At 38.7% G+C, this 20,427-nt stretch overlaps 1 protein-coding gene across 1 annotated transcript in view; it reads left to right on the plus strand.

Moving 5' to 3' along the window:
• LOC138037597 (uncharacterized) overlaps positions 1–20,427 on the plus strand; it is a 138,469-nt gene that overhangs the window by 108,637 nt on the left and 9,405 nt on the right. The window contains exons 6-12 of the mRNA XM_068883501.1: positions 9,951–10,106; positions 12,688–12,768; positions 15,254–15,664; positions 16,102–16,196; positions 17,497–17,544; positions 18,129–18,227; positions 18,526–18,624. Of these exons, the coding sequence (XP_068739602.1) occupies positions 9,951–10,106; positions 12,688–12,768; positions 15,254–15,664; positions 16,102–16,196; positions 17,497–17,544; positions 18,129–18,227; positions 18,526–18,624 (989 nt within the window). The remainder of the gene's footprint in view (positions 1–9,950; positions 10,107–12,687; positions 12,769–15,253; positions 15,665–16,101; positions 16,197–17,496; positions 17,545–18,128; positions 18,228–18,525; positions 18,625–20,427) is intronic.

Below are 20,427 nucleotides of genomic sequence, written 5' to 3' on the forward strand. Positions count from 1 at the left end.
ATTGGAGTTACAGGCTCCTAGTTATGGTCTCCTAGCGGAAGATGAAATATGGCTAATATTCTAACTGATAACAGGGTAATAACCAGAAAGAAAAAAAAAACAATCAGAAAATTTAGACCTTTTCTTAAAAACAAGGATAACGAACAAAACATCTATTACTTTTGAATTTCGAAAGAAAGCGGGGTTTTTTTCGTTGTTTTTTCTACCCCCCGGTTGACCTATTTTAGGGCATGTTCGTTTGAAATTCTGGAATACGATGAAACAAAGTAACCCTCTAGATTTTTCGTAAATCTAGATAGATATCCCAAAGATTGATCAGAAAAAGCGGTTGAGATGAAAAGCATGTTTTGTATTCCAAATTATTAAAATTCTCCAAGAGTTAATCTGTACAAGTAAACCTTCCCGTTCGTATTCCAGAATAAGACCAATGGAACTCACCCTTGGCAAATGACCCGGCCTGGGGAAGCAAAAGTGAAGAAAATGGCGGACAAATGCCTGCAGGGGGGGAAATGTGGGGGGGGGAGGGGTGGGGGTGATAAGCGGGTTTGGAATTAAGGGGGAGCTACCACAAGTTGAGAGTCGAAACTAGCATGTTGGGAGTCCATAATTTCATCAATTGATAACTAATTCATTTATTTACGTTTTTTTTTTTTTTCTTGTTTGGCAAAGAAAGAAATTAACATTATCAATAAACCCGCTTTCAGTGTGCGTCAGCACGTAATCGTTAATTCTGTTAACTCTTAGCGTGCGTAGCTGGAGGGATATTCTATCGCAGGACGACTGCCTTGGCCGCGTGTAGGCCGCGACTGGCATGGGGACTACTAGTCTTGGATTTCCACTTGCGGCCAAAACAAAACGAAGCAACTATCGACTAACTTCCGTGTGTTTAAATGATCCTGCAATAAAGTATCCCGGCAGCTACGCAGCCTACTTTTATGTCGGGAAAAATGTGCAGAAAGACGTCGAGTGGTGAGAGCACTCACCTCCCACCAATGTGACCCGGGTTCGATTCCCATATCTGGTGTCATATGTGCATGGGTTGAGTTTGTCGGTTCTGTACTCTGCACCGAGAGGTTTTTCTCCGGGTACTCCGGTTTTCCCCTTTCAGCAAAAAACAATATGATTTGATATGAGTTAATTCGATTTGATTTAATTTGCGCAGCACCCCACAAGCTATTCAGCTTTAAACACTATCGAGTGAAAATAAAATTCTGTAAGTTTTCAATATCCCTCGGGAAGTTTAAATTTTTTTTTTGCGAATCTTGATGATGGTTCTACGTCCAGTTATTTCGATTTGACTTAAGTGCAAATTTTGAATGGCAACTTCGCAGCAAGTTGTCTGTAAATTAACTTACCATGGAGGTAAGTGACCAATGACAAAACTATTATTTATTTTCTTACTGAATGCGTTACACCACGCGGCGGAACACAATTTGGGCCAGGATTGACCCTAATTAGATGCACTCGAATTTCAATAAGCGTCACGAAATGTCCCTTTCCTCCTCTCCCCAATTTTAACATCACTCATGTCTCGCGGTAATACAGACAACATACGTCACAAAGTGTTCCCCACATGCTGCTCATCAAGTAAAGATAACCAGCTGCATTTACTCTCACCAAAACATAACCCTAACTCTCCCACTTACCTCATTGTTAGAAATAGGTAGCAAAGGCTTAGCCCTGGCCAAACGAGAGCGAGAGCTGTTGAAAGCTGAAACTCTTGAGAGCTCATGAGAGTCGATGAGAGTGATCGGTATTGGCCAACCGAGAGTTTGTCGAGAGTTTCAAGTGCATACAAAAGAGAGAGTCTGGGAAAACCCTTTCTGACGTAAATGTGGCGACTAGCCAGCTGGTATATTCAGCTTTGGCGTTTTCTTTGGTCCCCGAATCCGACGCTATATTATTTTTCCCTTTTTATCTGAGCACGCTGGGAGAAAAAAAATAACTGCATACGGTGTGGGGTCCTCCAGGGCTCAATACTTGAACCCTTATTATTCTTCTTATACATCAACGACTTGCCTAACTCAGTGTAACCTTTTGTCTGATGTAAGAATGTATGCCGACGATACTAACCTTACGTATGCATCAAAAGATCCTGATGAGTTGTTCTCATCCCCGACACGTGACTTAAGCAACCTTAAACAATGGCTTGATTCTATTCGCTCAAGTCCTAACGTTGTCAAAACTAAACGCTTGTTCATTGGGACTCGGCACAAAATTTCGATAGTGCCTAGTAACACAGATATTTGCCTTGATGGCCATCCAATAGAAAGAGTTGACTCATATGAATAAAATGCCTTGGATGGTATACAGGTGGATGGAACGCTATCTTGGGGTCCCCATATCTTTGAGGTTAACCGAAAGGTTTGAAAAATGCTTGCAGCTCTAAGAAAACTAAAGCCACTATGCCCCAAACCAGTGCTCACAACAATCTACAAATTTCTCATTTTATCACATCTTGACTATTGTAGTGCTGCCTGGGGTGGCATCGGTACTGGCTTACAAAACAGAGCGGCTTGCATAATAGCCGGTGCTGACTGGGAAGTAAGATCTTCTCACATTCTTTCGGACCTAAACTGGACGAGGTTCGCTGACAGACGTTCCAAACAAATGAAAACCCTTATGTTCAAAGCAGCGAGCGATCTACTGCCTGAGTATATATTCGCAAGATTCGCGAATACTACAATAGATACAATCTTCGTGACTCAGAGCTAAATCTGTTCATCCCACGACCGAACTCAGAAGCTCTTAAAAAAGAGTTTCCGTTACAGGGGTGCCATTACTTGGAACAGTCTGCCTAGCGAAGCAAAGCAAACCAGTAGTTTGAAAAATATTCTTGCATTAATTAATTAATTAATTAATTATTTAATCGTTAAAATGTTAAATCTGACAATGGATTAAGTTATGCTGTAAGACTTTTTAAGTAAATTAAAGTTGTAAGTAAATTACTTTTTAGAATCTAGGTAAATTAGATTTTTAATTATAGTCTGTTATTGTACAACTTTCATTAGTAATTGTAGTTGTAAAACGAGACAAAACTCTCGCCAACTCTCATGAAAATTTGAGCACGTTTCAAATTCGATAAGAGCTCTCGAGAGTCGATGAGAGTAGTCGAGAGTGGATGAGACTTCCTGGCCAAACCAGAGCGAGAGTTTCAACTCTCATCAAATCTTGCTCTCGTTTGGCAGGGCTTTAGACTTAAAGGGACACTTCGTGATGGATGTCAAAATTGGGCGTACATTTAACAAGGGTCATTACTGGACATAGGTGCTTTTCGTAGACCTTCCTCCCATCCATCCCAGGGGCAGTAGAAATACTCCTAGTCGCTTCATGCCATGGAAACCGGGATAAGCTCCGGCCTGATAGCCTTCTGGCTCGTATGCAGAGACTTTCGAAATGATGTCTTTTGTTTAGGGCTGAATTTGATTATATCGAAAGTGGCCTATTGGCTTGCCATAGTTGAGCCTCAGTCTCGTTTTCTTTTGTCAGTTGCTGGGCGACAAAGGAAACCCAGATATGTTTTCTAAACTACAATAGCTTGAGAAAAAACCTGCGTGATGTGTTGGCCATGCACATCGGGTTGCTGTTATGGTGTGTCAGCTTACTTTTTTTTGTTTGATTCTTTGACCGATCAATCAGCCATTATCATTTTAATTTTTCATAGCTTGGGCTGCAACGAAGTGGCAAAAGTCAATTCCTTGGGAAAGACGGTCCTCCGGTGGAAAACTGCAAAGACTTACGAGAAGCTTCTTGTTGTGTGGCGGGAAAATCGGCAGCAACCTTTGGATGGTTTCGTGGTCTGCTTTGGAAGCGTTTTGCATCAGCAGCCTGACTCATCGTTTGCTAAAACTTCCAAATTTCGTCTCGTGCGAGCACAAGCTTGCCAGGCTGGGAAGCATTTCCAAATTTGTCTTTAAACTCTACAGTAGCCTAGGTGTTTATTTATTTATTTATTTAATCGCTTTCACCATGCTTACAATACTAAACAGACTAAAATACACATATGAACAAGACACAAAAACGAAGGACAAGGAGCGGGACGCACAACAGAGTGAGGCTCCAAATTAAGTGTGCCCCTACGGAAATGATACACAAATACTAACTATGTAAACATTAGACATTATAAAAAGTATAAAAATCCCGTTTGTAAAAGCGATAAGAATGAATCCCTTCCGCATCCGATAAAAAGTCCTAGTAGCAACAGTTACCAGCTAATAGAAGATTATGTGACCTACTTACGTGTAGCCGTACCTTTGGGAGGGATGCCATTCCATGATGTGTGGAATACGGACTCTGGACTACGGACCGCGGACTTTGTATAAAACATAGACAATTAAAGGTCTAAGGGGCTCATTGAAATAAAATTAAATTTCATTTAAAATCGAAAATTGCTGTAATTGGTTCTTGCCATACACAACCCAGGCTATCCTGATGTGCTAAGTGGGCCGGGCGGCTCTGGGGATAAAAATGAAATACTTCTCGTTTCCAGAGCCCAGCCGCCAACACCAGTCAAGTACAGTCAAGTGACAAGTCAAACGAGACGCTTAGAAGGCACCAGGGCTGGTGTAAAACCGGCAAATTTACAGCAGATTGGAACAGGAACAAAAGGGATCGAAAAAAGGAGCGCATTTTGAAATTTGAGGCGTGTCATAATTCTGCAGGATTTTTCTAATTCATGCGATCTTCAGATGTAAAGCACATCGCTCTCAGCTCCATCGTACGGCTCATTGGTTCTGGAGGCACCTTTCCACTACTGGTCACTACTGCATCTAGAAGTGTGCTTATCCCTTGGAAACGCTGATGAAAACCTAGCAGGGATTGTTAAGGCTATCCTAGAAGGTATATTTAGCTGCTTTGATTTTCATTTTGGCAACGGTTTTTCGGAAATGGAGTCCCTCAAGTTTCTTCCGGTTTTTTGTGTCACCAATTAGTGCTCTTCGCTAGAGATTCTCGACACATTAATAAAGTTCATCATCATCACATGATGATTTCTCTTGAGAGACGCGATAGACGCAGGGACTATTTGTAAAGGAGTTGTCATTTTACCAAGAAAAGCGATGGATACCTCATCCTTTCTTTTTCTATTGCTTACAAGTGATAATTTGAAAATCAAGAGCTCTATTTACCAACCTATTTTTCTTGCATTTTTCCTTTGGGGACGAGCATTTTCAACCAGGCGGATGTACATAAGAATTTGTTTGCTTCTTGAGCAGTGGCAATTATGTAAAGTTATTTAAATCTTACTTGACATTTCCTCCTACTTAAATGTTCCTCTACCAATCTATTTTATAGTGATAGAGTCTCAGAGAAAGATCAAGCGAGCACACATCAAAGTTTCTCTCACTATGCTTCGTTCAGATTTGTGAGACTGTGAGAAGTTTCATGTACTTGGTATTAGAAGAAGTTGAACATCACAGATGAAGCGAAGCAACTACAAAGGTACACGCTAATGTATCCTTCTGATTTCTTAGTACTTTATTGAGACCTAATAATCATTGCATGGCCCTTATTATTATATGTACTTGGGGTGTGTTGCAAGGGTTCAGCTGTGTAGCACCTCTCGTAACCAGCTTTTGTTTGGTATTGTAAGCAGCTTCTATTGTTTTTAAGTCTAAGTCATTGTTTCAATTGTTTTAGTCCTTTGTTTTTGGCTTGGGTAGCAAGCCAATCGCTTATAAGTTATGAGAGCTGCTACATCACCCCAAGGGTTACTACATGTCTACAGATGGCCCTAATTTTCATTTTAGGTTATTTAATTATGACAAGTCATGAGATTCCTTTAAATTTATCCTGGGACAGTTGTCATGTAACTGGGACCTTTGCAATAAAGTACAAGCATGAGTGCAGGTCTTCCAGTGAGCACGCACACAAACACATCAAAAAGTAGATGCAGTGTGTAGCATGATCACTCAGTGGGTTGGCGGCCATTTAAGCTTAGCATAGACTTTAATTTCTGGTGCATCTTTGATTGATCTCTTTAGTTTAGCACAAATAGGTCAGAGTGTCGAAATGCCTGCACATAACCGCCTGCTCTCCTCAGGGGCTTTTCAGGGTCAATGAAATATTGAACAAAAAATATTACAACACTCATTTTAGAATGCAGGAGACAGACCAGTTGGCTATAATAACAAGGGCAGCTGCAAAACTGAACAGGGACTATCCAAAACTACTTCAGCCAGTGGTCAGAGTGAGGCTGGAGACAGAAACTCTGGATTACAAGTCTGACCCACAAACAACTCATCATTTAGCCTCCCCTTGCAACAACCACTCTGCCACTTTCACACACTGTGCTAGTCATACATGTTTATCATTTTAAAGTTACTGGTAGGGTCCAGGGCACTGCAGTAAGAGTCCTTGCACCTGGTGCTAGGTCAAGATATTTGATAAGCACATGTAATTTTGAAATAAAAAGAAAGGTTTTTACTGGTTTGGTAAGAGATACCTACATTTTTTTATGTGATGTTAGGTGGACTTTCTGTGCTCATTAAGGACAGTGCCAACTTACTGGTTTGGTTAGTTGGACTCTCTGTTGTCAATAAATACCAAGTCTAAACTGTTGGTCAGAGTTTTATTTTTCCCCATAAACCTCCGTGTTTGGATAATGACAAAGAGTTGTGATGAAATTAATTTTATTTCATTCTTTGCTTGTGCAGTCTAGAAAGTAAATATTAGGCAAATTTGTGCAAACATAACTGGTCCATTGCCCATGCACCACTAAGCACCGACTTCCTAAACTTTGCCAAAATTGCATGTACCTTAATTTATATCGGGATGAGCATTTGGCTATAAAATGAGATAATCGTTGTTAATACTTAGTGTTTATATTGTAAACCATTTCAGTTGTCTGTCAATTGGAATTGGAATCATGGCACATGGAGGACTATCTGTAGAGGCAGAGGAGATTTTTGCCCAAAGCAAGGAAGCACTGGACATTACTCTTTTAGGAAGTGAATGGAATTCATCGGCTGGGGGGTTGTCAACATTAAACAGAGAGTTTGCAATTCATCTGTCACAACAGCCGCATGTCAGAGTTTCTGTGTTGGTCCCAGAGGGTGCTTGCAAAGATGAAGACAAAAAGGCAGCCCAAAATTTTGGGATCAATGTTCTTGATGCAGGTCAACAACCAGGCTTCAGTGAACCTCTTGACTGGTTGTGCTTTCCACCTGAAGATCACAGAATAGATGTTGTTGTTGGCCATGGTGTGAAACTTGGCCGGCAAGTTAACGTCATAAAACGTTCTCCACAATTTCAAAATTGTAAATGGGTGCATGTGGTGCATACTGCTCCAGAAGACCTTAGCAAATATAAGGGTTATGATAATCCTACTTCAAGAGGTGAACAGAAGCACTGGGATGAGGTTGGTCTTTGCAAGTATGCTGACCTTGTTGTTCCAGTGGGACCAAGACTTAAAAAGGCTTATTCTTCTTATTTGCAGGGGTGTAAGAAGGTTGAGGATATTTTTGAAATAGTTCCGGGTCTATTTAATAGGGAATTTGGGGATTTAGTGCAACAGGCCAAAGTTGAGAGTGATGATGATTTCAAGGTGTTGTTGTGTGGGCGTGGAGATGATGAGGACTTTGAGCTGAAGGGATATGACATTGCTGTTAAGGCATTTGCTGATCTACGCCTGAAAGGAAAACGTTATTATCTTCTGTTTGTGGGTGCCCCTGATGGGAAGCAGGATGAGGTCAGGAGAAGACTTCTCAACTGTGGAATTACTGATGAGCAGGTGACAGTGCGAAAATTTGTACAGAGCCGTGCAGGAATGAGGGATCTCTTTTGTGAAGTCGACCTTGTGATCATGCCTTCAAAATCAGAGGGATTTGGTCTTGTTGCTCTTGAAGCATTATCAGCAGGTTTACCAGTTCTTGTGGGGAGTAATTCGGGATTTGCAAGAGCGGTGCAAAGCATTCCCTTTGGAGCATACAGCATAGTTGATTCAGCAGATCCTATTAAATGGGCTGAAGCAATTGAGGGTGTCAGTGTTAGACACAGAGTGTGCCTTCAAGAAAGCAAATTACTGAGAGAAGCTTATGGTCAGGAGTACTGTTGGAAAAGACAATGTGAAGCATTTGTTGACAAGTTATGGAGAATGGTTCATGGTATGGTACATGTACTTATATCTATATGCGTGAACTGGTATTAAAGTTTTTGTTCCCAGAGGCCCTTTTGCCTTTTTGGTCAGTGCTGTGGGCTGGAAGTTAGCCCTGGGCAGATTCATTTTTAGACAGAGCATCAATCCCGATTTAGAATACCACAAGAATTCTGTCCTGTCATGTGGGTGTGGTCACCCAAAGTAATGATTAGCATGTTGTCCAAAGGTTAAGATCTTTGTTCTAATGTTATTATTACTGGCGCTGTCCTCCCTAATTAATAAGCCCTTGCCCCTAGGATAAGCGTACATCTAATTTATGGGTTCCCTTGGGGATTGCCGGTGTAGTGTTCATGGTCTTTCAACAGTAGAAGCAAAGTTCCCTTCAATTCCTGAATAAATGTTTTAACATTATGTTTCCCACTGCTGAGGCCATTAAGGGATTGGATTATGACAGGGAGGTAAAACGTGACTACAAAATAGTTGTCCATTAAGGTCTGCTAAGACGATAAAAGAGAGGCACATACATGTACATGTATAATACATGCATGTACTGGAGTTTACAATAGACAAGCTAAATATTATTATATTACTGCGATTTTCATGATTCTGCAGAATCTCAAATTCAAGCGGTAAGGACCAAACCTTGTTTTGGCTTCCATCAATCAAATTTCCAAACATAGTGTTATAAGGATCAGAATTATACTTTTAGTTTATCTGTTAAGCAATTCCAGACTTTTCTAGAATTGTCTTACAATCTGTAATATTCCAGATATTTTAATGTGACTCAGCAGTTTCTACAAATGTTACAACTTGTAATACATTATAAATACATGTAGCAACAGAACTTTCTAGATGCTTAGACTAAAATTATAAAAGCAGGCTTATAAGTAATAGCTAGAAAAAACTCTTTTGCCCGAGGGCTTACCCTCGTGGCCAGCTGTGATTGAATTTATGTTATGCTATGGATGCGATACTGTGAGGAAGCTATAATCAACTGTGATAATTAACTATGGTGAAGCTATAACCTTTGACCTTGCTATACCTGGAGAGAACAAAGAAGGGAAGAAGATAAAGAGTTCAGTGTTTATTATGAAGTCTTCCATATTAAGAGTTTGTCTGCACAGGAAGTGAAGTGAGTGGAAAGAATCCAGTGAATAAAGAAAGTCAAGAATTGTTGCCTACAGTCGCTGGGACCTGGAGTTCGAAGTTTATCTACATCAATACCTGAATGGTCATGAAAGACAGTAAACCTGCTTTGCTTTACAAAATGCTTAACTTAATCTTTAACCTAAGGAAATACATGTAACAGTGTAAACCTAATTTATTAAATAAGAGTTATATAGGGTAACTACTTGTTGCGTGCCTTATATCGTAAGATCAATTCCGACTCCGGAAAGTGTCTTGGAGTTTTTGTTTAGTTCACAGCTTGAATACCATTACAGAGTTTCTTCTGTAATAGGGTTCCTACATATTCCATTGCTTTCCATCAGCATCAAGTTCAAACTTATGATTGTACTATGGGAACCAATGATGCTGATTGGTAGGTTACGTTATGCATCATTATTGATTTCATTTGATTGATGGAGGCCAAAATGCACTTTGGCCATTGGCACTTGGAGACGTGTTATAATAATGTTATGAAAAAAGTTTTCAGTAAATTAACATCATTCTTATTAACCACTATTAAAGGTAAAACTAGCAGACTGTAAATAGAGTTCATTGCATGATCTAAAATCATTTTCTGAATGGCTCCAACCTAAATTTCTAGTTGCTGTTTTTAAAAAAAGGATATCAGTAGTCAAAGTTTATATCGGGAGAATCATCCAATGACTGCACAATTTGGTCTCTTTATCAGAGAGCTCTAGTGGTGAAGCATCTGCTGCAGATAGTTTGGTTGAAGTACAGCCTAGTGCAATCCCAGGAGCACTTTGCCAGGCTGACGGTGCAGTGATTTCATACAGAAAAAATGCAAGGACATCAGGCCAAAGAAGAACTTCCAGTGAAGAAATAGGTACAGTAGTTTTTCTGTTTTTTATCTCACAGCTACATTGAACACCCACAATTTCCTGTACATGTACCGTAGGATATACTGCACTTCTTCTCGTTTTTCACTCACTTTCACCAAAAAAAGCAAACTCCTATTTAAGTATACATGTACATTTGAATGCTATTTGTGGTTGTGTATGAGTTAGAATGCTAGAAACGTAGTAATATAAACATTTATGTGTGTGTACATACATGTACATGTATTATAATTGAACAATAAAATCTAAAGCTTTAGAGGTAATACATTGCTTTTTTGTGAGAATTGTATACTTTTGTCATTACGTAATTATAAATTATGGTGCTATTTACATGACATTGTATTAGTAAGAGTAGTTTTAAGTGCTATCTTTATTTCCATGCAATCCATCTGAGCGTTTGCCTACAGTACAGGTCGAAGATATGCGGCCCAAAATGCTCGTGTAAAACGCGCCTGCGTGTCAAACACGCAAATTGTGCGTGCGTTTTGCGTGTGCGTTGGCCGCTTATCTCTGACCTGTACTGTAGGTTATGGAAATGGCCCAAACAGGGAAAAAGAAGAACTCTGACCAAGATGGGAATTGAACCTGTCTGCAGGTCATGGATTCAATTCCCACCCCTTTAGCCAGAGTTTCCTTTGCCCTTGTGTGGGCCCACTTCCATGGCTTTCAATAATAATTATTAGCTAAGGTAATGACAAAATATTTTATGAACAAAAGCAGCAGTATTTTTAATTTTTCAAGGCTTTCTTGATTCAGAGGCAATGAAAGAGTTAGTAAAGTAGTCTTGAGAAAGTGAAAATACTACGGTATTTATGAGAAAGTAAAATTTATTCATTTGAAAGAAACTGTTCCCTTGAAGAACATCACATGGTCTGATATGGGAAAACAAAACTCACAAGCTAAAGAGATCCATTCGCTCCGCCACGCTTGGCCGTCGCCATCTTTATTAAACAGCCGATGTGAAAGCGAGGCTAACTTGTAGCATAATGATACTGCTAACAGTGGTGGAAAGGGTTTTGGTCGCGATTGATTGTGAGCACACGCAAGATGAAGAAACATACGCTTTGTACACAAATTCTCAAGACAAGTGTAGGCAAATTTTGAACATTTTTTGCACTATTGAGTGGTTAGGGTGTAAACCCCGGGTGTAAACATTTTAAGAGCTTTGAGTTGCACAATTTTAATTTAAACCTATACCTAAGAAAAATACAGTGGATAAATTGATACATTATTCGCATCCCCACAAAAACAAATTAATTGGATTTAGCCATTGTATTTTTTACAGAGGTTTGCTTTTGAAAAAGTTGTAAACCAAGAAGCCTGTGACTTGATGACCCACATCTGCTGGAGCTCTGACAGTAGCCGGCTTCTATTGAAAGCCCTCCCCACTTCCATTAGGGTTTGTGGGTGAAATGTTGAATTATAAAGAGAATCAACAAAAGATCAGAATAGTTGCAAGCCTCTAGATGGGCCTTTCACTCCACTAATTAAAACCTTTGAAGATTCACAAACTGATCGTGACTCAGTTCTTCGGGTGGCCGCCTTGTCCTGTTTGGGGCAGTACAACAGTTTGAAATTGCCTCATTGTACCTTTTCCCAAATGAAATGAAGGCAAGTCAATAATAATTTTTGATTACCTCTGAATGGACAGCAGCAGTCCACACTTGGACTATCAAATTCTTTGTGAAGAGATCACAACTTGACTGAAGTATCACTGTCACTAACTGATTTCACACCCTAATGTTGAGACAAGTATCAAAAGAGTCTGTCATTTGAAATGATTTATTGTGGGACAGTACGTTATTGTCACAAAAAAATAATAGACTTTGGAAAAGAGCATGAAAGGCTTCAATGGGATTACTGCTTGAATTAAATTTACTATTTTTAATTAGTGCAAGAATTATATATCCTGTAAGTCACAAGACTGATCAGCATAATTATTAGGATTTCTTTATACAAACAACTAACAGGTATTACATTAACTTCATGTAACTGTATGGAAGGCAAAATAACCTTTCCTTGCTCCTGCTAGTTTATTCCTGTTTTAGCGCTAGACTTTTAAATCTTGGCTACAAATTTATTAATGCTAAATTAATTACCTCTTGTTGTCTGATATAAATATGGTACTTTGCGCAAGGCAGTGAAAACTGTGGCTTTCCTTGCATTTATTTACACAGAGATGTACATGAAAAGGGTAACAGGAAGCTGACCACATTCATTAACAGTGAATGCTAACATAAACAGGAAAAATTACTGTAATAATTAATCAATACATGTAGGATTTTAACAAAACAATGGATGTTGCATGGATTAAAAGCAGTGGACCTCTCTACATGTAACTTACATATACGTGCTCAACATGAATTGATTATCAAATATCAATGAACGTGGCAGAACCTTGCTAAATGTGGACATCAGTTTTGTATTCATGAAAGTGATAGACCTTGCAGCAAAATGGTTAATGGCATTTCTACAAAGGAAATGCCCATTTGTTAGGACTTTTAAATCAGCCGAAAGGATTATTTTTTTCCACAATTAGAACTTTATAAACGTATTTGGTCTTCACAGGAATGGATGCAAATGAGATACGACAAAGATCAAATCCTGCAGTGGCATCTAGAGAGGAACGTTCTTTGCGTGCATTTGGAGGTAGGAGAAGTATTTTAAAGTGGTACTACGACCAAAAAAAAATTTTGTTTTTCCTTTGGATTTCAAAACTATGTTAACTAAACACTAACTCACCCAAGTTTTAAGTTCTGATTTTAAAAAGACACCTGTTTATTTTAGCTGGAATTTTCCTATTTATTGGTCCGCCATTACTAACTTTAAAATCTTGAGAGAGCTGGGTCGAGGAGAAAATGACGTCAAACACTCACTAGTTTAAGAATGCAATGCGTGTGTACGCGGCCTAATTGATATGCAGCACGGGAGTTTCGGGCTTTCAGACTTTTCAACGCGTGTTTTGCACATATAATAAATTCCTTTTACACGCTGAAATTTTAAGCTAGTGAGTAAATGACGTCATTTTCTCTAGATCCAACCCTCTGAGGTCCAATCAACCAGTTTTGAACGTGAGTAATGGCGGACCATGAAATCCAAAACTTACACTCAAAATAAACAGCCTTTGGATAAAACTCAAAGCTCAAAATTTTGCCAGTTAGGTGTTAAGCGAACATGCTTTCAAAATCTGAAGAAAAAAAATGAAATGATTTTTTGATCATAGTACCACTTTAACAGTGGCAGTGTGAGCCAGCTGTTCCAGAGGAGCTCTCCCTTTGCCAGTTTCCTTTCTGCCAACGCACATGTACTGGTATATGGTCAGTCATTCCCCACAAAGTTTGCCATCTTCAATCTAAGCCCCCTGCAATACATACAAGCATTTTAGTGGTGGGAGGAAGGAGCAATAATTTGCAGTTATGTTAAGTTTTACTGCCAGTTTTGAGTCAGCAATGTTTGAAACGTCCATACTGTACATGTAGTTCTTGCCAGCTATAACATATTTTGAGCAACTAGAGTAATGGGCTTTGCGACAGTAGACATGAAATTAGGTTAGTTTAATTTGTCATTTCTTTATGAGTTTAAGTCCTAAGAAAATCGAGAATCCTTGATTTAAAACAGTGATGATGGGTGGGGAAATGAAGACTGGATTATATCTTTGTTTATATTAATAATAACCCAAGTTATTCTCGCATTTTAATTGGTTCTTTCCTATGGTCTGTAAGAGGACAGATGCACGATTTACGTCACCATCAGCTTTTATGCGAATAAAGTTTAATTCTTTATTATTTAAAACTTAGTGCGGGATTTTGAACAATTCGCGAGAAGAATGCGCCTCCAATACATATTTCACGGACAAAACAAAGAACCACATCCTTTTCATGTCAAATCAAATTTGAAAGAAAAAGCAAAGACAGGCCTACACGGACTCCCAATGTGGTTTTGTGGTTGCGTCGCATTATCAGAGCCTTCAAATTATAGTTTTGCTCTTACAAGCATGTCTTTTAGAGATGTCTAATAGATTCCATGTTGCCTTACATCTGTTCAGTAATAGATCACAGAAGACGTCAAAATATGTTAAGAACATCAGTGGCACACTCGGCTATTGCCTCGTGTGCCACTTTTTTGTTCTTCCCACATTTTTGACGTCATCTGTGATCTATCACTGAACAGACGCACGGCAACATGGAATGTATTTGTTAAACTGATAATACAACTGTAAGACATCACCAGTAAGAGATAATTACATGTATTATGTACTTCAAGCTCGATCACTTGCTGTTGGAATAACCCAAATTACAAGTTACTTTTAAATAATTCTATCTAAGAGAATCAGCTCTTCAAGCTTTCGTTTTATGGTAATTTAATAAGTTTTTTGACAAAAACTCTAAATCGTGATACTGTGATACCTGAGGAAGAATGATCCTTTCGACCTTTGCTTTTTTATTCAGGCATGATCAAGATAAGCTTCAGCTTTCATACCCGATGCTATATTTACCATAAGTTTTCAGGGGTCTAAATCAAGCTAGAATTTGTCAAAATAATATGAGTTCTTTTTTTAATAATACTTGGTGCCTCAGATGTGTTTGGTTCGCATTAAATTTTCCTTTGTATAAAATTGTCAGGGTTCTTAATAAGAGGAGACTTCTTGTGAAGTCAGTGAAGTGAAAATACTTTAGCATGTTAGTTGCTTTATGAACTGTGAAATTTTCACGAATTATTATTAAAGATTACAGTGATCGGTTTTGACCTTGAAGGAAACATAGTACTCATAATTTCCAGTATAAGTGCAACGTAGGAGGGAAAGTATGAATGAGAGAAGTGAGAAGTATATTTTTCAGAGGCTACTTTTTGCACGCCTTTTCTTTTTGCATCATTCCCGATGGACTGAGAGAGGGGTTGCATCTGTTGATGGTCAACGTAATATGATGATGCAAGAACTACAGAAAATCAGTGACATGTACATTAAAGGACTTTTGAGCTCAATCATTTGAATTGACTTTCCCTTTTAGCGTGTGATTAAACAGAGTTTTAAGGGACATGTGGGCTACTATAAAGAAATTAATTAATTTTGTACTACCATAAATGTCATTAATTTTGATCACCATGAATTTAAAAGATCTAATCTCATTTTCAGACACCCTTATTAAGCTCCTAATCAGTGTATCAGACCTAAACGAAGAACAAGAGGAAGAAGTCTATAATCTTTTAGAAACTCAAGTCAAAAGTTTTGTGAAATCCCGTGACTATTCCTCAAATAAACGGAAAGGAGTGAGAGCCTTGACTGATTTTATCCACAAAGCCTACGAGGTATCCTTAATGGCTGTCAACGTGGGCTCTCTTGAAATCATTGTGGAGTGCCCAACCTTAAAAAGTCTTGAGCATCTGTGGAATGATTATCTCTCTGGTCACCTCAATAAAGTGGCAGAACGATACCTTGTGACAGATGAAATGAAGAAGAAACTTGGACTGGAGACAATAAACCTGAAAACAACCATAAACGAGGAAAACTACTTGGCCTGCAGGAAATTTTTTACCGAAATGCCAGGTGCTTGTTCATGTAAATATTTGATCATGACAAAACAAACAACAAAAGAATTTTTTTAGTTATGCTTGGGAAGTACTGTACTCTGTACAAGCAAGAGCTGGACCTTAGCCCTTCAGTTTAAGAATCTGCAATGTACATACAGACGTCTTGTTTATTATTTACTTTAGTAGATATTGCAGTAGTGCTGATCAATCAGTAAAGCTGGTCAAGAGAAAGAGTACTTGAACTAACGTTTTTGTTATCCTTACCGTTTTAATTTTCTTATCAGACTAGTTCGCCCAATACATTGTGTTTGTTTCTGTCCCTTTCATGAGGCAGTAAGGGCCTTATAGAACAGTTGCACCGACAACAAAAGAAATGTTCACAACAGAAGAAATTTAACAGTGAAAAGTTAACCACCAACTCTCGCTAACATGGTAACATGTCTTCGTTTTCAGGAGAAGCAGACGTTGATTTGTTATCTTCTCAACAAGGTTTACTTAATCAGGGATCCAGCACAAGTGAAATGAATACATCTGCAGATTACACGACTGTAAGTTCCTTGCATTATTTGATAACAGGACGTATTAAAATCTAAATAAATTTCTAAAAAGGCGTGGGTATGTGTGAAAGAAAAATACTCATAATGTTAAAAAAGCAAAACATTACATCTTTAGAATGTAAAAAAAGAACCCAAACAAACAAACAAAAGAAAAAAAACGAATGTTCGTTTTTATCCTGGCGTGCACGAAACTTGTATTTGTAAGTGGTGTAACAATTTTTATGGTAACCTTAATCTTGCAGTTTGCATTTGGAGGTTTGGCATTTTATGCGTTGACCGCCATGAAAATGTATCCCTCATAAAGATACTTTTCTATTTGTTCCGAAAGGACAATCTTGTGGAACAGCTCTTCATTGGCATTCATTTACGTTCCAAGAGTCTTATTATGCTATTGCATGTAAATGAATATGAAATCAATTCTGATTTATGGCATTTCCCCCCTATTATCGATTTTTTTTTTAATTTATATCTTCATGATTTTTGCCAAGTAAATCAACTGCGTGTCAGTTGTCCCAAGTATCTCATCAATTCACTAAAGCTCTCAAGATAAGCTCGGACCATATTCTTGTCTTCTATACTGCAGCTGATCATTACGTATTGGAGCATTTGAACTACAGTGTAGCAACACCAAGGGTTCAGATCCCTCCTTTCTGTCAGTTTGCTGTTCTCATATTCACCTTCCCATCCTTATCTTTTGCGCTCACTTTAAGTTAATGTTACACGCTCAAAAAGACAACTTGTGAAAGGCCACATGGTCCTTTGATACTGCACTTAATTTGCATAACAAAGATCTTTGAACCGTGATGACATGGTACCAAGCTGAGGAAAATGCAACCTGAACCCCACAGGGTGGAGCATTATACGAAAGAGAATGAAAGTACAGGAGAATGTGAATTAGCTTACTGGAACGATTTGGCAAAATAAGTTGAAAATGACTTCACAATTGACATTGTGAAACATTTGGGGGGGTGTTTTTGTTGAAAAGGGCTCCTTCACTTCTGAATGGGGGAAATGGATTGTAGTGTTTTTATAAGTGTTGGTGTTAGGTTTCACCAGTAATAAAGAGGTGCCACATGTGCGACAGGCATTATGTTCTTAATAAGTGAATCAAATTTGGAATACCGGTAGGTAACTCTGAGTTTGATTTTCCAGGAAACCAAGTTGACCTTACGTGTTCTATGAAGTTCCATCTAACTCTGACAAGGTCACAGAAAAGCATTTAATACCAGTTTGAAGTCACGGATGGCATTCCTTGAGTCAAAATATTTGTATTTTTTTTGTTTGTCATCAGGTCATGGAACAGGACACAAGCTGTGCTATGAGAATGGAAAAGGCCAAAGTAAGTTCACAATGAAAAAAAAAAATTGTTTTAAGCAAAACTGGTCTGTAAACAAGGTGGATTTTTACCAGGAATGTAATCACCTTAGATTCTCATTACCTTTGACAGTGTTCAAATCCCCACACTCCCACGAGTACGTAAAAGGAACATTTTCATTGTTTTAATCCTGTTACAAGGGAGACCATGAACACATTGATTGATTAGCTCATTATTATCTTGTTCATAACTCTGTTGGTTATAAAGTAGTCCAATGTGTGTTTTCGGATCTTTATCTAGACAGTGCTTCTATGTTTTTTTTCATGTGCACTGTCTGAGAGCTTGAAATTCGAAACTGGCATCTGTCGATCTTTTACCACATAGTCATGTTGAAAAATTAATGTACATTGCAAGAATATTTTATAAAACAGGTCAGTTACATGTACCTAGTACTTAACCGCAAGACTTTGAGTTTCCTTCAGGGTTTTTTGTTTTTGGTTGCCCACATTGTGGGCTATTTCTTTTACAGACTCCAAATGAAGGTTCCACGGGCGTCCACTGTTTGGAGAGATAACACTGTGTTAATTTTCTCCTTTTTTTTTCACTAGGTATCTCGAAGTGCTCTTCACAGGGCGTCAATCAATGGACGATATGAGGAGGTCAACATGCACCTGAAGAATGGTGCAAATGTTGATGAAAGAGATCAGGTTCTTCAAGAAATGTGTATTAGTATCTTATTTTCAGTGAAATTTCTGCATAACTCGCTGAATAAATATACTATCTGGGCCAAGTTTGCTTAGCCCTTAGTGCGTGGGTTGGAACATACATGCATGTATTCATTAAAAGACGGTCAGAAAGGGCAACACTTGACAGCATTAAAACTTACAATCCATGGGCCTGATCATCGTCCTTTACTTTTCACACCAGTTTGCTAGTGAGATCACTTTTAGCCAGGGCTGGACACCAGAATTGATATCTTTGTTTTACATTGTTTGCTTTCCCCAGTTTTTGTTAACACCGGTGCACCTTGCCTGTTGGTATGGACATGAATCTGTAGTCAAGCTCTTGCTAGATCATAATGCAGATGTCAATGCTGTAGACAGGGTAAGAAGGAAGAGAAGAGTTGACTCCCAGTTGATGTTCCTATTAGCCTATTGCTACTACTTTTCACTAAGTACCACAATGACACATAAGAACGTCATTTGAAGTATAACTAGACCCTCCGTGAGGGTACACTGGGTTGCCTGTGGTACGTGCAGCGTTCCAGGCACTTTTTTTCAAGTTGGGGGTCATTAAGACCATTTATTATATGGCTTGTGTTTGTAGCCGATATAACGCGTGCTCTGATTGGCTAATTGTGACTGAATTGTAGGGCATTATTCTCCCGTAATGCCCACGGGCCGATTACGGGCTTGCAAAAACAAAGCAAAAGGTAATTAAAAAACCATATAATAAACTACTTACTAACCGAGCTAGCTCAAGCCGTACTGGGGAATATTGGCCCTGTCACGACCTCGGGCCAATATTCCCCAGTACGGCCCTCGCGCTCAGTTAGTAAGAAGTTATTAAGGGGTCACCCATAAGTCATACCAGCAGAGGCCCTTTGGCTCACAGGTCCTCACACATTCGTACGACGAAACAGATCCTTTTCTGAGGTTAAAAACCTAGCTACCGGCCTATTTACTCTTTTTCCTACTTTCCCAACCGCGAGAAAACCGCGGTAAATCACCCATCGCCAAAAAATGTTTTTTTTTCTCAAAAAATATTTAAACTTAGGGGGAAAAAAATACATCATTTTAAAGCTAAGTAAATAAGCTTTCCAACAGCATATAACTTATTTACAGACAACTGAAACATTTGATAAAAGCGAAAGTTGAACGAAAGAATTTAAGAAAAATAACAGTAAAATATGTTTTCCAGGCAAAATTTGGTCATTTTAGCGTTGATTACGAATTTTTGGATGCAAAACTAACATTTTCTGCAATTTATCTGCTTTCTTGGACATCAATTCGACCGAAAACTGATGAGGCACGAATATTTTTAGATTTTTAGGAATAATCGGATTAGCGATCAATGCGTAATGTGATAATGCGATAAAAGTGTCAAATTTGCGACCCGTTGCTAACGGCAACGGAAGCGATCGCATTACGAATAATTAACCTCTGTTTGCCAAAAACCACCCAAATAACCGATTTTTCGACGAAAAATTCATCCTAGAGGGTAAAACTATTCACTGGACATGTAATAAAGGTAAATATGTTCGAGCGAAAGCGAAAACAAGCGAATATTTTGAGGGAAAACACAATTATGTGAGATCAAAGGAACATGTGGTGAAGACACGCAATTGCATCGCTATGAAAATAATCTTAACTTTTCAGCGATTTTAACGCTTGAAATTCCATCCAATCCACCTGGTCTAGTCTTTGAATTCACTATTATCGCTGCCCTACGAATCTTCAGTGTTCTACATAACAGCACACTTGGTAAAAGACGGCTCGACGGGCGACAGATTGTTGTCGAAGTCCATTACTCGTCGCTTTTAAGATTCCACCGCCTGTCTTGTTCAGTATTCATTTGCCTTGTCATTATTGAGCTTCATAAGGGTATATTTTGTTCAAAGATCCACTAAAACGCCATTTGCGTTACATGACTTTCGACGCCATTGCCGGTTAAGTTTAATCGTTCTACTGTGTCCACCAGAGAAATCTACGCATTTCCCACTACTCTCTCGATCCTAAGAAAATACGCGCAGAAGGCTCTATGCACAAAGACACCACTTAGCAGGGGAGTGACAGGCAAGACTTTTACCGACACGGAAAAAAAAAAAAAGAAAAACACCCAACAAATGCTACCCTTTTTCCGACTGGGATTGCCATACTGGCAACCCAGTAAAAATTGCTGCCATAT

This window comes from Montipora capricornis, chromosome 1 (genome assembly GCF_036669925.1).
Source record: "Montipora capricornis isolate CH-2021 chromosome 1, ASM3666992v2, whole genome shotgun sequence".
Lineage (NCBI taxonomy): Eukaryota > Metazoa > Cnidaria > Anthozoa > Scleractinia > Acroporidae > Montipora > Montipora capricornis.